The 17,110-nt window shown below is 38.8% G+C and overlaps 1 protein-coding gene across 1 annotated transcript in view; it reads left to right on the forward strand.

Annotated features, from left to right (window-relative positions):
- Positions 1-16,859, forward strand: part of SRFBP1 (serum response factor binding protein 1) — a 78,965-nt gene extending 62,106 nt beyond the window's left edge. Inside the window, exons 5-8 of the mRNA XM_009893820.1 lie at positions 12,992-13,073; positions 14,754-15,498; positions 15,901-15,938; positions 16,672-16,859. Coding sequence (XP_009892122.1) covers positions 12,992-13,073; positions 14,754-15,498; positions 15,901-15,938; positions 16,672-16,859 — 1,053 coding nt within the window. The remainder of the gene's footprint in view (positions 1-12,991; positions 13,074-14,753; positions 15,499-15,900; positions 15,939-16,671) is intronic.
- Positions 16,860-17,110: the final 251 nt, after the last annotated feature.

The following is a 17,110-nucleotide window of genomic DNA, read 5'->3' on the forward strand; positions in this document are numbered from 1 at the left end:
CTCTTTCCCGTACTTTCTTCAGGCCAATTTGTAGGTCTCTTCTCCATTAACCCCTTTGCATTCAAACTAGGCTGCCACACATGTGCCTTAGTAGGGTCCCCATTTGAGAGCAAGGAGATAGGCTAGACCAAAGTTACCATGATCTTCAACAGCAGAGTAGCAATTGCAGTGATCTCAGTTTAATTACAGCTTGGATTTTGTCCATTCTGGAAAGAATCTTTTTAAAGTTCAGCATTGAAATAAACTGCTAGTAACTTTGGCAGTTTTTCACAGAGATACTATGTTTGTCTCTGACACAAAAAGGCCACCTCCTGTCAGATTTTAAATTACTAGTCCGGGGATCTTTCTACCACTCGTTTGCATTCCTGTGAAGGGGTATTCCTTAATTTTGTTGCCTGGCTGAACTGATTGTTCAAGATCATTAAAGTGTATTTCTGTCCTTAGGCAAGGCTCAATCTCAAAAGTGATGTGATTGCTTTTGTTTTGAATATTCTTATTTCACTTACTGGGTGTGTCAGACCAGAATGTGGGCAGGTATATTGTTGTCAGTGAAGCTCAGTGGGAGTCAGTTCATATTGTTGTAAGTGATAATTGGCTTGGATCATGTAGGTAATTCAAACACAATAAACACAATTGCAAGACCGCAAATGGACAAAGGGGTGAGTGAGGAAGAGCAGTGCTTTTAAGGTCAGGTATACCTGTGGTAGTGATGTGGTGATGCATAGTGCTTCACATGCACATGGCTGTATTTTTTTCAGACTTTTCAAACAGAAAGATTTGTATCACAGCAGTCATCTAAAATAGGGAGGAAAGTTAAGAGTTGCTTGTCTTTCATGAGTATTTAAATGATGTTTATAAATATCTTAATGAGCTGTCATGGGAACAATAAAGGAAGGTGTTAGAAGTAGTCTTGTTTTTATGCTTTCCTTGAAGGAAATGCAAGGAAAAAAAAAGTAGCATAACAAGAGGTTCTCAAGGTATGGTGGTTGGTTCGGCTTTTTTTTTTTATTATTATTAAATCAAGGCCAAGTTGCTGAGGTCCAGAATCTCCTTGGTATCCTTCTCCAAAGTATAGTTCAGACTTACATGCAGTGCCCAAGAGGCAGGCAGAGGTCCAGAATCTTAATGGATGGATGAGAGTATGGTATAGAAAGGAGAGATTTAGGTGTTTGGTTAACCTTTGGGGCAAGAGGAAGCTGGACAGGAAACATGAGCTGCATTGTAATCAAAATTGTGCCTGGCTGCTGGCACTGAAAATTGCAAAGGTCATAAAGGAATACTGAAACTAAAAGCAGGCAGAATACAATATGCGTGGAGGAACATCTGATTCACAATGACATGACCAACAGGGGGCATGTGGCTACTTTTCAGGATGTCTCTTAAAGGCCAAGGAGGGAACAGCTTGATGCAATAAATAATGAAGGTAAATAAGACTGCCTACAGTGCCATTTGATTGGCACCTCCAATACTAAGCTACAAAGAAAGGGTGTAAATTATGAATCCAATCCTTGAACAGAAAAAATTAATGGGGGAAACTAGACTACCTGATATATATCATCATCACAGATACAATAGATATCCTTCCACCAGGTCTTCAAGATAATTAATGGAAGGTACAGTCTTTATAGGGATAATGGGGTAGAATGTATGTGCGTGAGAGTGGTGCTGTGTTGTGAAGCACTGTATGTCAAGTCTAACAGCACAAGTGTATTACAGGAAAAGTGAAGCACTAAGAAGTCTTTTGAATGGAAGTTCCAATTGTCATAAAAGTTTAGTACTAGTAACGTGCTACAGCCTCCAGTCAGAGTGATGATGGTGAACAGAAAATGTTAAACGAGATTAGAGAAGCTACAAATGTAGGACAGATATTAATAGTGAGAGTTTTCAGTTACCCTTAATTCATTTGGGTACTAAAGAGAGAATCTTTGAATTTTATGCTTTATGTATCTATTGGGAATGTAATCAGTTTATACAGTTGATCCACATGAAGGGGCGGGGAGAAGGATATGTGCAGCTGTATGAGAAAGCAAAATGTTTTCCCTCTCTTGCCATCTGTCTATCTATCTGCTAATCCTCTAAGTATTGGTACCCATTGAGCAATTTCAACCAGGGTTACTGGAGGTGGTTTTAAAAGCATTAATTTCCAGCAGTTTGGGGTTTTTGTGTGAGAAACCAAGATCAGTGTACCACTGAGGGAAAGGTGGCCATAGATTATTACCTCTTCATCTTGTTTTGAGAAGCACCATAGAGTTGGCACAGAAAATAAGTACAAGGAGAGAGTAAGTAAGGTAGAACATACATGAGTTAGGATCTCATTATTTTGGTTGCTTAGAGAACTTAACATGAAGGACATCTTAACACTTTATATAAACAATTTTAATCACTTATGTTAATAATCGACAGCTACTCACACATTACTAACTGGAAAAGCTCTTTCTATATATACACTTTGTAGTGTGACTCAATTGCACTACAAAATTTAAAAAAAAATAAAAATTGGACATTCCTGATATTTCAAAAAATGAAAAACAGCTGCTGCTGTCTTTTGCTTTTTTTATTGTTATAAATGAAACTCTTATCAGTTTTTCATTCTGTATCATATAAAAATAAAGTACAGAACCATTCCAATTTCTTTCCCCCTTTCCTATCCAGATCAATTTTTAATGTGCTGCAACTCAGAATTAAGACATTGAGATTTATAAAAATAAAAACTAAAAAAAAGTTGTGGAATTAGGAGGGCACTTTCAGCTCAATATGAAGCCCATCAGTCTGTTAACACTGCAAAATTAGATTAAAAGTGCTGGAGGCACTATTGCTTGAACTTTTAAAAACTTAACTGTAGAATGAGAAAAATTAGATGTTCTTGAATTACTGGAATTCTGTTTAAAGAAAAATCTCATCCATTGGAATGTCAATGAATGTACCTGCTAAGACCAGCTACATTAAAAAGTTGCAGTTTGGTAAAAAGAGAGCATAAGTTTACAGCATATTGTCCCTCTATGGCAAGATTGCTAGGTAAGAGAAAGTGTGAGAAACATGACATAACTAGTCACTTAGTGAAAGTGTAACAGCATTAAATTTAAAGGGTGATGGTCTAGTTTTTCATGATTTTTGGAATATAAATAAGTGCATGGTGATTGAAATGGTTGAGTGACTAGACATTAGGAAAATTCTGCATGCAGGAGTTCAGTAATAAGAATGTAATGCCTTAGAAGACGTCCAAGAGCCTCTAAGCATAAAGGTGACCGTTGTGTGTGCCATATGGTGAAATACCTGCTATAAAATGTGAACATCCAGGTTTTCCATTTATTTTACATCCATCATCTGCTGATATGCTCAAGTAATATCAGAGCTTCCATATATATCTGACATATGTTTATCATTAGAGTAAGTTTCGAAGGCATATACTCCCTCAATAGACTTAATGATGGAAAATTACATTTTGGTGCCAAAGGACTGGTATGTTTATCTCAGATGTTTTAATAGTTTTTCAGTGAACAGAATTTGTATTTCCATTGTCTTTTTCAGAAAGTGGCTGAAAAACATATAGACTAAAAGAAATCTGTTTTCAATTGTGCACGAAAATTGCAATGTGGTATGCCAAGAAATTCTGTCTTGTTTTGAATAACATATTAGAACATGGTCTACCCCTGGTTAGTGTGTGCAGTGTTCATGAAGTCTTTAAGTCAGCTGTGCCTCCAAATCCCTGGCTCTCATATTTAGTTCCTTCAGCAGTGTTCTGAACATAAACACATCTCTCCTGAGAGTTTTATCTGAAGACATTGACCTGACAATACTTTAATTATATATAGGTGTGTTCCCTGGTGGTAATGCTTGTAAATGTAAAGGTCTGAGGAAGACAGGGTTTGTTGGCAGGGATAAATCTTTTACCTTTACATTATAAATTATCTGAAATATGTGTGATTAAATTGGAGCTTGTTTTTCAAATGTTAGGTAGTTTTGAAGCTTTGCATCTGTTTTAAATTTGGAGATCTGAACTATGTCTATTTCTCAGTTGTAAACTGTCTTTCGTATGTGCTTATACATACGATGCTCTATCACTCTGCATCTGACAGGTGATAATTTGAAGTTTGAGCATCTGTTTTGCAGTGAAATATTGTAAGGATATCTCAAGATTACGTCCCTGAAGGTTTGGTACAGATTTTTGTCACCAACTTGACTTCATGAGGAGGCTGGTAGATATCTCAATTTTGAAACTTTTCAGGTTTGTCCAAGGGAAAATACCATGAACTTCTTAGTTCCGTTAAATAGTTTTAATAATGTGGAGCTCATCCCTGCATCTCACCGATTTTATTTGCTACCATCTGCTTCCACTCAGTCCTTGGACATGCCTGTGATGCACAGCTGGATCTTGGGAGCTTAGATGCATTCAGGTCGTAGTGAACTCAGACAATTCTGTTTCCTGCTCAGCTTGCAGCACTGTGTGAGTGTTGTTGGTCTGCTTTGTGTTTCTGCTCTCTTGTCTGTAACGAATAAGTATAAGTAATCAATTGTTTTGATTTGGCCTTCCCAAATAGTGGTTGTTCCAAATTTCATTTTGAGATTGGCCATCTTAACTCCCTTTTCGGAGTTAATAAACAACAGCCTATTTTGAGTCTCCAGACCTTCATTCTAGATGGCCAGTTACAAGCAAATGACCTGTCAACTTCACTTTTCTGCGAAAGTCAGTTTTGGTTTCAGATCTGATATATACTGGTTGTCAAACTAATTTGTATATGACCTTTCCTCCAAATTTCATTATGTTCTCTGAAGAAGTCTATGTGAATTTTGTGGCAAAGACCTTTCTCTTTGTATTGTTCAGAGCTACTGCCTGTTAATCAGAGATGCATTTTCTTTCTGTTCTCCCTGAAGTACATTTTTTGCTTCAGGGTTTCTACTTCATCATATTTTGCTTTCCACTTTACTTTCTCAATATGATTCTCTTTTGCCTGATTTGGGTTGGGGTGGGGTTTGGCTGGGTTTTCTGTGGGATTTGTGTGGGTTTTTTTTTTTTTCGTGGCATCTATTTTACTGCGCTGTGTGCCATTTTTTTTTTTTTATTCAGTTTGGCAAGACACATATATTTTATAGTGATACAGTGCCTCAACTCTTCAAATGTCAAAATATGTGAAATGCATATATTTTGTACAAAGCCATATATAAAAAGCCAAAACATGTAGCCTTTATACTGTTACGTTTTGTGTATTTGATTTTACATTGCTGTAAGTCAAAACTGTACATATTTTATACTGGTTAATTATACTGGATGTACAATTCAAATTATGTAATATTTTTACATTACAAATATTTCTTAATAATTTTTTTAGAATCTAATACGGGGAGTATTCTCTTCACAATTGCTTTCCACTGGGAATTTGTCCACATCATAGATGCGTTTGTCCACAGCATCCTGTCATGTTCAAAATGCTTCTAGGTTTTCTCAAAGGCCAGCAGAGATTTCAGTGTAGGTAGTCACAATGAGTTAGACCACCACAACTTGGGGGGGGGGAGTTGGCACAGCACTTGCTTTATGTCCTCTTTCATAACCTTAAGAAGTTAATGTTTTTTTTCTTTAAAAGTATGTGCGTTGTTTGTGTGGGATGCCAAACTGATAGGATTATAGACACGTATTCTTACTAGTCCTGGAGGAAGTGAAGAAGAGTTAATGGCATTGGAGTTTTCTCACAATCTTGCTGTTTCAGCTTACACCTAGAGCTGACTCTGTTCTCTATAAGGAGATAGTTGAGAATCCATGCCTGCTTTACTGAGGATTTTTTTGTTCTGAATTTTCGTCGACAATCATAGGAATTATTTTATGCATAAAGAGAAGAAGGAAAAAATTAATAGAAGATTAAATACATAATTTGTACTTGGGCAGGTCTGGGGTTTATGCCAAGCTCTGTTGTAGATCACTGTGGTAGTTTGGGCTGAAACACTCCATTTCTCTTTGACCATTTCCCAATCTGAAAAATAAGTATTTACCTCACACTTGTGTGGTTGGCTAAGTTAGTTGTGACAGGTTAATCCACAGAAACTCTATTGACTCTTCTATACTCAAATTAAATATGGGTTTGTAATAATTTTAAAGGGCTAGGCTTCTTAAAGGGCCTTTAAACTTTTTCAAATGCTTGGATAGTAGGTATTTTTTATCATGCACGCAGCAGCAAACAGCAAGAAATCTATTTTTGTTTGAGTTTATGGACTATTTTGAAATTCTTATTTTAAAAGGAGACAATGATAGAAATAAGTTTATACTTCATACTTCCTTTTGATAAAAGACAAGCCAAACTGGATGTAGGAGCGAAGGTAAATCTAAGTGACGAATTATGGGGAAAAGAATAGCTTTGGTCCAAACATACAAATGAAGTTAGGGCAGTGTAAGCACCTTGATAGTATTTAGAAGAATCCCATACTTCTCCCCGATGTTGGATTCAACAGTCTGCTGAAGTCAGTGATGAGTTGACAGTCAGTGCTACTGCCATCAATGCAAAGTCAGCTGATTCTCCAGACCTTTAGCTTCTGTTGTGTGCAGTTCTGCAGATGAGTGAAAAGGTTGTCCAGAGTTCCCCATGTTGACGTGGGTCTTCAGCTTCCATAATGCTTGCAAGATAAATAAAATAAATATCCAAATATTTTCATGGTTGAATTACCATGATAACAGAAAACAATGTAAACCAATATAAAGCGTGGCAAGCACTGAAAAGAATAATAAAGAAGCCAAGGGGGACTTCAGGTTTGCTTGTGTATCTTGATGTTTTGTAAGAAGTTGTTCAGTTTTTCTTTTATTGTTTTATTATTCTGCTGAGTTTTTTGGCAAAGCCTTTAGATCTGTTGGGACATACATTTTATCTTCAATTGGAATTTTTTTGTGAGTCTATTTTTAAAATTGTATATAGTCCAATAAAAAAAATCTGTTGAAATTTGCATGATTTCCTGAGATCCATACAGAAGTAATTGCCATAAGAACTTTTCACCTGTCTTCCTGTTCAGGTTGTATAGCTACTTCATCATAACACTTGTACCATCATTTGATGTGACATGGAAAATTAGGAAAGCTTGAGTAAAAACTGAGCAAAGGTTGATTATAAATCTGACAGGTTTTGGCTATCCATTTCCAGTGCAGAGTCTGAAGCATTTAGTGCTGATGTTTCTCTCCTTTGAATACTGTGGGATTACTCTCTGTTATTTCTGTACTTGGGAGAACCACTCTTGTTTAAACTCTTGCCAAATCAAACAAAGACCTGTTTACTGCATTCCCTAGTTGGTCTATCCTCCTGTTATCAAGGCGAGTGTGTTGGGTTTGCATGGTAAGGTTTTGGTAGCTGAGCTGGGGGGTTTCTGTGAGAAGCTGCTAGAAGCTTCCCCGGTGTCTGATAGAGCCAATGCCAGCCAGCTACGAGATGGGTCTGCTGCTGGCGAAGGCTGAGCCCATCAGCAACAGTGGTAGTGCCTCTGTAAGAACATATGTAAGAAGGGAAGAAAAAAAAAAAATTGTAATTGCAGCTGGAGAGAGGAGTGAGAATATGTGTGAGAAACAACCCTGCAGACACCAAGGTCAGTGAAGAAGGAGGGGGAGGAGGTGCTCCAGGAACCGGAGCCGAGATTCCCCTGCAGCCCGTGGAGAAGACCATGGTGAGGCAGGCTATCTCCCTGCAGCCTGTAGAGGTTAATGGTAGAGCAGATATCTATCTGCAGCCCGTGGAGGACCCCATGACAGAGCAGCTGGATGCCCGAAGGAGGCTGGGACCCTACGAGAAGGCCGCACTGGAGCAGGCTCCTGGTAGGACTTGTGGCCCCATGGAGGGAGGATCCCACACTAGAGCAGGTTTGCTGGCAGGACTTGTGACCCTGTGGAGAAACCATGCTGGAGCAATTCATGAAAAACTACAGCCCATGGGAAGGACTCACATTGCAGAAGTTTGTGGAAGACTGTCTCCCATGGGAGGAACCCCACTCTGGAGCAGGGGAAGAGTGTGTAGAGTCCTCCCACCAAGGAGGAAGGAGCAGCAGAGGAAACTTAGCTGTATCCAGCTGAGAAGGGGGAATGATAGAGTGGCTTTGGTGTGCCCCTCGTGTCCAGCCAGGGTCAATGCATCACAGTGAACAAACAATCGCTTGCTGTCAGGAGCTGAGAGACAACAGTGCTGCCCCAAGTGATACCAGTAACCAATTGCTTCTCATACTGATGGCCACAAATCACATACTATATGTCTTACAGACATAAAGGAACGGGGAGAACTAGCAGCATTTCACAGTCAGAAAGTAACTTTTCTCAAGGGTCTTATTCCAAAGCAGTATGAAGTCATGGGATGGACTTGGGTAGCAGCCATGATCTGGCACCTTCAGCCACGCTGCGACTCCACATTAACTACATCTGGTATTATGAAGGACAGCTGTAACTAGTTAGAGCTCTGGGAAGAACGTGTGGATTAATAGGTTTTCTGGGTTTTTTTCTTTTTTTGTAGAGAGACAGCTCTTCTAAGCTGCTATAAAGGGTGTTGCAATGACATCTTGCTTTGGCCCAGAACTGGGGATTTTTGTATTATTTTTTTTTTTATGCTTACCCTGGTTAGCATTATCTCTGCCTTTTTTTTTTTTTTTTTTTTTTTTTATGCTTCCCCTGGTTAGCATTATCCCTGCCTTTTTTTTTTTTTTTTTTTTTGCTTAAAATCAGGCTACTGTTACACTCAACATTAAAATGCACTTCCAGTTAGTTTAGAAACTTGAGTATGACATGCTTCAAGGTTACTTTTTTGTGTCGTGGCTTTTGCCGTGTACTGCATACTTGTCAGTGGGGTTTCTGATTGTCTCCATTTGAATGCCATTATTTTAAATAACTGAGAGATGATCTAAAGTGACAGATGCAGGGACGCCAAGCATTCCCAGTTTGGTAGCACTGTCCTTTGACCCAGTTGAAATTTTAGTAGTAGTCTTTGTAGTAGTATACTCTTCTAGTAGCAGCCTTGTTTCTGGTAAGACCTTTAACAAGGCGATCAATCCCCTTTTGTACAAAAGTCAACTGAAGAATAGAAGTATGATCTCTTTCTTTCCTATTAATGATTATAATTATAGCAGAGAGGGTACAAACAGAAGTAGACTTCAACAGGAAGAGTGATCAGCATGAAGTGATGGTCAGAAGTCTCCATTTCGTGTTCCCAAATTAACCCCAGATTTCTGCCCTTTATTATTCCTGAAGGTCTACTGTCTCAAGCAGGCTAACGAGGTACCCCTTTCAACTCCTGCAATCCCAGATTCCCCAAGGCCGTGAGACTCTCACTTTCTCGTTCTCTACTTTATCATCTGCATTGTATGAAGCAGGTACTACCCACCCAACTTCTGCCTGATGTTTTTTTTACCCAGTTCTGCCAGCTCTCAGACATGCTGCGTACTTCTTCTGACCCGTATACCAGCATATCTCAAAACTTGCCTTGTGAATTTGTTTTTGTCTTAGCAAGCTTGTAATGTCCATTCTCTTCCCAATCATTGCCACATTGTACAAAGTTTATCTCCCTTATGTGGGGCATACACATGTGGCTTGCACATGTGTAAGTTATACAACTGCTGCTTTATTATGCTATAACTGACAAGTTAGGTTTTGAGGTTTGTGCATCTGTGTGTACATCTACCATTCAGGATGAAGAATGCTTGTTTATGCAGTTTGGTTTTCTTTTTATTTTAAGAGATCTGAAAACATAGAGATCAGTGCAGTTAATCCAGTTAAATGTCCACATAAAATTTAATGGAACATGTCAATGATGATAGAGAGATGTCTTTAATAGTATATACGGAAATAATGCATCACTTACCAAGATGAAAAGTTTGAGAAGACTCTGACATTCAGTTGGTTGTGTACATAGCTTACAACTTCTCACTGAAAAGTATAACTATGCAGTGCTCAGTTGCATTGCGCGTTTTGCAGCACCTCAATTGCACCCTGAAGGAGGGAGAGTGTTCCTATGGAAAGCACTAGGACATTCTTGCATGAAAAAATGAATAGTGCAAAATAATACAAAAGGTAGCAGGAACATGTGAGAATAAGTGTGTACAATTCCAGGATCTGCATAATTAAACATACTGCGGACAGGAGGAGGGGGAAAGGGTGTTCTTGCTGTAAATACAGTTGACGTTTTTCTGGTAAGTTTTATTTCCTGCCAAGGTTTTATATACTGGAAAATACTTGAGGAAAAATAAATTGAGCATTGGAAGTGCCAAAAAAACAGAAAAATGAGAAATTTTAAAGAATGTGAATGTCATATTCTATGTTTGTTGGCTACTATCTATCAGTGTGAGCAGTGTTTGTGAAGTATTTTGCTATAAGGAAAAAAACGTGGTTATTCCATATGCATTGGCATGTATATGCCTAAACCCGTTCTATAAATATTTGAATTAAAGGACACCAGATGTTGCACAGAAGCTGCTGCTGCTTTCTGAACTTCATGGTATATTCTTTCAAAACCCACAGGAAGTAGCTGAGGGAAAAAGTGTATTAATTAAGTTCAGAAATAGATTTTCCAGCTATAGAAAAATCTCCAAAGAAAATAGCATTTGATCTTCAGAAATGTGAGCTTGCTGTCCCAGGAATCTGGTGGCAGCGTGCAGCACTGTCACATGGGGATCAAAATTCAGATTTCAAGTTCTCAGAGCTAGGCTAGTCTGAAAGTAAGCCAGTCTGTGGCCGTTGGAAATGGACCCATCTTTTGACCCGTCTCCTCTGGCTAGTGTTCATAGTTCTGTAGACAGTCTACAGAGAAAACATTTTTCCAGTTTTTCTTGACCTGAAGAAATAACGTTGTAATAGCAGAGACTTGAGGAGAAAGGAAACTACTAGAATTCCCAGATGCTGTGCACTTCAAACATGAAATATGAGCAGACATACCCAGAGTATATTTTGTAAGCTCTAGAACTACAGCAAATGGGATTTGCTTTGCATTGGTTGAGGAACAAGATTTACATTTTGCAAACCAATTGAATATTTCTGCATTTAGAGGTACTGGCTTTGCTGTAGTATTCTGCTCTGTTTCCTTCAGACCAAAACACTGAAAGTAACTCTCCTGCACCTAGTTGTTGGCATGACGTGTCCGTCTGTATGGAATGAATACATAACTGTTTATACTAAGTGGCATAATTCTGCTGGAAGAAAATGTACATACAAACAAGATTCCCCACTAAGCACTCTTATGTCAAGCAAATCAGATATTTTAACAATGCATTGGTGATGTATTAGGTAGTGTTTGTGTCGTGGTTTGACCCCAGCCAGCAACTAAGCACCCAGCAGCTGCTTGCTCACCCCACCCCCACAGTATGGGGATAGCATCAGAACAGCAAAAGCGAGAAAAACTCGTGGCTTGAGATAAAGGTAGTTCGATAAGTGAAGGAAAGCTGTGTGTGTAGGCAAAGGAGAATATGGAATTTATTCACTGCTTCCCATCAACAGGCAGGTATTTAGCCACATCCCAGAAAGCAGGGCTTCATTTCACATAACAGTTACTTGGGAAGACAAATGCCATAACCACAAACATCTACCCCTTCCTTTTCCTTTACTTGAGCTTTTATTGCTGAGCATGACTGGGTATGGAATGGAATATCCTTTTGGTCAATTTGGATCAGCTGTCCCAGGTGTATTTTCTTCCCAGCCTCTTGTCCACACCCTGCCTGCTTGTTGGGAAAGCGGACTAAGAAACAGAGAAGGCCTTGATGCTGTCCAAGCATTGGTGTGTTACCAACTCGAAAATGTTTTAGTCACAAATCCGAAGCCCAGCACCATCTTGGCTGCTATGGAGAAAGTTAACTCCATCCTAAGGCAGAGCCAGTACAATCTCCACCCCTTATTCCCTACCATTTACATACCTGTGACTTGGGCTCCATCTGTTGCGGTGGTCACTCAGGACAGGAGAGGCAGCATGTTGTACTGAGTTGTTGGGCACCAAAACCAGCTCAAGTTGGATCACGGGGCACTTGCCGGGTTCATTATGAGGCTCATCATCTGTTGGTTTGGGTGGCTTATGCTGTAGTACTTCCTGTAGCATGTAGCTCAAATCTCAGGTAGCAACAATTTAAACATTCCAGGACCACTGGGAGGAAGGTATGTCTTTTCTTGTCTCTCCCAGAGAATTCGACCGCAAGCTTTAAGAAATATTCTTGCTAAATTTGTGTTTTACAAGCCTGTTACACCCCCTTTCCCTCCTGTCAAAAAGAAAAAAGAAGATAAAGCTGTCTTTGGAAGAGGCTTAGATTCCTCTCATTTTGTTCCTCAAGCAGAGTGGTGACGAGCACCTGAAAATGAGATCGCTTTTACAATGTGTTGTATCTGTGACTTCTAATGTATGAAAGAGGAAGACAGAAATGGAAGCAATTCCTACTTTTCTCCTTTTTCTTCAAATTAAAGCATGAAGATCATATTTGTTCTTTGAATCAGTCTACAGAGTTCCAGTATTCTACCACATCAAATTCAAGGCTGCTTGTCTTTAAGATCAGGCTAGACCTTGCCTCTTAACCACATTTAATGTGGTTCAATACCTGCCATGTCATTTTGCGTACTTTCATGGCATCCATACTTCCTGCAAGCTGCTGTATTCTTTCATGCAGAATGCTTTCTACCAATATGATGTTCTTTATTCAGGGTGTTCATGCATTTGCTTTGCATGCAGAAGAAATAGCCAATGTAAAATCACAGTGTTAGCTCTGAAAGGTGTGTCTGGTATGCTTTTAAAACAAAAATCATGTTAACCCTATTCAGTACCTGAGAAATAGCGGACTTAAGTGTCTATTACATTTGTGTCAATGTTTGGGCTGGCAGATTTTTCCTCCTTTAGAATCACAGTAATACAGGAAAAAATAAGAAATATTCAAATATTATAGTGTCATAAGCTTTTCCTCTTGTGCAATTAATAGTTGAGAATCACATTAGTGTGCATTGTAGCATAACTGATACAGGCCTGTATAAGTATTCAGTGTTCTATTGACTTCATGCCTTTGAATTTATTTTGTATAGCCAAATTGTACTGCAACTGAGCGAGCCATTGCAAGACTTGCAACACACCCCATCTTGAAGCCGAGATTTCTTGAACTTAAAGGTATGAAATACTACATTAACTTGTTAATGACTTCAGTAGCTTACTGGTGTGTTATATTGTTCCTGTATGTTTCTGACACAAACAACCATTACAAAAAGAAAAGTTAAAAAATCAAAAGCTCTTGTAATTACAGAATCACAGAATCACAAAATCACAGAATGGTTAGGGTTGGAAGGGACCTCTGGAGATCATCTAGTCCAACCCCCCTGCCAGAGCAGGGTCACCTACAACAGGTTGCACAGGACAGCGTCCAGGCGGGTTTTGAATGTCTCCAGAGTGGGAGACTCCACCACCTCTCTGGGCAGCCTGTTCCAGTGCTCCACTACCCTCAAAGTAAAGAAGTTCCTTCTCATGTTAAGATGGAACTTCCTATGTTCAAGTTTATGCCCATTACCCCTCGTCCTATCACTGGGCGCCACTGAAAAAAGACTGCTCCCATCCCCCTGGCATCCTCCCTTTAAGTATTTGTAAGTATTAATAAGATCCCCCCTCAATCTTCTTTTCTGTAGACTAAAGAGACCCAAGTCCCTCAGCCTTTCTCCATAGGAGAGATGTTCCAATCCCCTAATCATCTTCGTTGCCCTTTGCTGGACCCTCTCCAGCAGTTCCCTGTCCTTCTTGAACTGGGGAGCCCAGAACTGGACACAGTACTCCAGATGTGGCCTCACCAGGGCAGAGGAGAGGGGGAGGATGACCTCCCTCGACCTGCTGGCCACACTCTTCCTGATGCACCCCAGGATGCCATTGGCCTTCTTGGCCACCAGGGCACATTGCTGGCTCATGGTCATCCTGTTGTGCACCAGGACTCCCAGGTCCCTTTCCACAGAGCTGCTCTCCAGCAGGTCAGCCCCCAACCTGTACTGGTGCATGGGGTACAGTTGCAGTGAATCAAGTGTGACAAGCTTGCAGTCCATTATATTGCTTCAAATGGGCTTTTATGGGACAGTATGTTATACAACATTTGAGATATAGGCTGTGGGACAAACAGGGCTCATAATGGGAACTCTAAAAATCAAATGGATGTAATAGATTATCTCTAAATTAAGTAGGACTGAACTGGCAATGAGCACAATAACTTGCAGATACAAAGGTAAAAGGAGCATTACAACTGGGTTTCCAAAGGCAGCTGAAAGGTTTTGCAAATGACTCCCTTAAACTTCTCTGGTAACTGTCCCCAGAATCCTTGGGGAATCTTTCCTGGCTCTTTAGGTTATCTCCTGTTCTCTTTGAACTCAAATTTTCCAACTAAAGTTGATGTTAAAAAGGGTCAAGTCCTAGTAATAATGTCACAAAATTACTTTGTTAATAACAGAGCATGTCAAATACCCGGTTAATTGCATCTGAGCAATTTACTGTTCGTTTGCAGTTTTTACACACAAAGTAATGCCCTAAGTGAACAGAATTATCAGCTGCAGATTATTTGCTGAAGAGAAGTTCACAGTTAAACCCGAGTTTAACAGTATATCCAGGTGGTAACGTCAAGTTCTTTTCCTCACCTTTGTTGATGCTGTATTCTAAGGTATTTCTTGCCCCATGCGTTCAGTAGTTGATTAAGACATTCAAAATATGCTTACTCAATACAACATATTTAACTTGCAAAAACATTGTATTATGTTAAAATAACTTATGTAAACTCATGTATAACTGCAACAAAAGATCTTTCTTCTTCCCCTTATATAGCTGCTGTAAAAGCTTTTAAGGATGCAAGAAAGAACCCAGCCAAAAACACTCCTTCGAAAAAGGCAAAGTCAGAAGAACAGCCTAAATCAGCGCAACGTTTTGATAGCAATTTGGATGACCAAGCTCTTAAACCAGCTCAAAAACAGCAAGGAAGTGAACACAAAACAAAAATGAGTATGAAAATAGAAACTGACAGGGTGGCTGAAGAACTTTGTGAGAATGAAGTTAAGCAGAAAACTGTGGAAATGGAGAGACCCTATGCTCCAGAAGAATCTTCATTTCAGGCAGTAGAAATGCAAGCAGTCACTCAGAATAAAACAGGAAGGAAACTTGGCTACCAAAAAAAGAAAGAAAATATGAGCATGAACAAATTGAATGCCATTAAAAAAAAAATTAATGATGATAGTGACCAGGAACATCCTAATGAAGAGGAGTACTTTGATGATAGTACTGAAGAGAGGTTTTATAACCAGTCATCAGATTCTGACAGTGACAGCAATGATGATTTCTTCATTGGCAAAGTAAAAAGAAAGAAAAATGTAGCAGCAGTTACTGGTCTTTCTTTAGCAATAGAAGAGGATAGACTTCAGAAAAACATAGTGAAGAAAGAAAAGAACACAGTGCCTGGGAAAGCGCAAGATTTGATCACAGAAGAAGGAAAGCCACATGCAAAAGCAAGCAGGCTAGAATCAGTGTTCTGCAGTTCCTTGTCTACCTCTAATCAGAAATCTCAACACAGAAAAAGGTATGTTCTCCATTCCTTCCTCCCTTCCCAATAGTGGAAATTGTTGTGATTTTTAGTAGGCCTTACCAAATAAGAATTTGAGTCAATTATAGCTTAGAACATTTTCACATAAAGTACTCTGCACTTTTCTTGTGCTTTCTTGACACTTATGTAATTTTCATATTCACATTAGTACTGACATATACACAAGATTCTCAACTAGACCTGTATCCAAATTAAATCACTACTGAACACTTCTATTTTTACTTTTTTATTAATAAAGAGGAAACAATTTATGAGGTTTTTGCACATTATGCTTGAAAAGTCATTGCACGAGTGTTTTGGTGATGACAATTCATTATTCACAGGTGTTTTTCATCTTACAAGTTTCTTTAAAAATCCTAAATTCTCTTTTATTTTCAGAAATGCTAAAGAGCAACCTTTCAAAAATGGAAGAACAGGTACGTATTACTTAAAGTAAAGTTATAAGAGTAAAAACTTCTTGAGATTTTGTTACTTCTGCAGTCTAATCATGACAGGCTGGTTTTTGTTTCATTTCAATTTTGTGTCACATATTGTAACACTTGTTTTTAAAATGGTCAAAGGGTTAAGCTTTCATTTTAATCTGTGGATACTGTTTGCTATTTCCTATTTTTGAATATTAGAAATACTTGAAGTGGGATATACACTGGAAAGTGCTTTTCCATCTATGTTCCTGTTGAGCAGTTAGTATTACCTGTGCACAGGTAAAGGTGTCAGATTATCATATTTAACAAGTAGTTTAACTCATGAGTAATTCCTTCATTAGCTCCTTCAATATTTTATTCTATTCATAGTATATGGTTCCATTTTGGAATTCATTGGCTCAAGGATATCATTTCAGTCATATTGAGTTACACTGTCTAATATCTCATTGGTTTATTGTGAAGAAAAAAGTTGAGACTGTGCTGAATATTTGTCTACACAGATTTTGAATGTGGTCAGTAACAATAAATCTTAACTATCGTGAGTCTACCAAGTAACAATTTACTGGGCTGCAAGATGAGGAAATCTTGCTGTGATGATTCAGATTAATGTGTTCCCCCTGGCTCATTAAGAAATTCTTGAAAATACCTGCAATCCCAAGGTAGCTTCAGCATATTTTTATGAAGGTTCATGATGTAATTAATGTTTTATTTTGTACTTCTTGCCCAGCTCTTCTTAAAAAGGAACCACAGCTCAAGAAGCAACCATTTGCAAAAGCTGCAGGTATTAAATGTGACAATAAGAAAGCACGTTTGGAGCAGCCTCTTCATCCATCATGGGAAGCAAGCAAGAGACGCCGGGAACAAATGTCTCAAATTGCAGCATTCCAAGGAAAAAAGATTAAATTTGATGACTAGACTATATGTAAATTCAGATTTTAAAAAAAGGATTCTTGCAGACTTGCATCCCGTGGTATTTTCTTAGGAGGGAACAACTGATGTTTGAACATTTTTGTTAACTATCCTGATCCTTTACAACCTATAAAATAGCAACTGCTAGAACTTACCATCTGTTAATAATGAAGATCACTTCATTTATTCAATGTGCTGTCTGTTGATTAGTATGGTCATATGGTGTTGTTTCATAAGTTCCATTATGTAGTGCCACC

Source organism: Charadrius vociferus, unplaced genomic scaffold, assembly GCF_000708025.1.
Source record: "Charadrius vociferus isolate BGI_N301 unplaced genomic scaffold, ASM70802v2 scaffold158, whole genome shotgun sequence".
Classification (NCBI taxonomy): Eukaryota; Metazoa; Chordata; class Aves; order Charadriiformes; family Charadriidae; genus Charadrius; species Charadrius vociferus.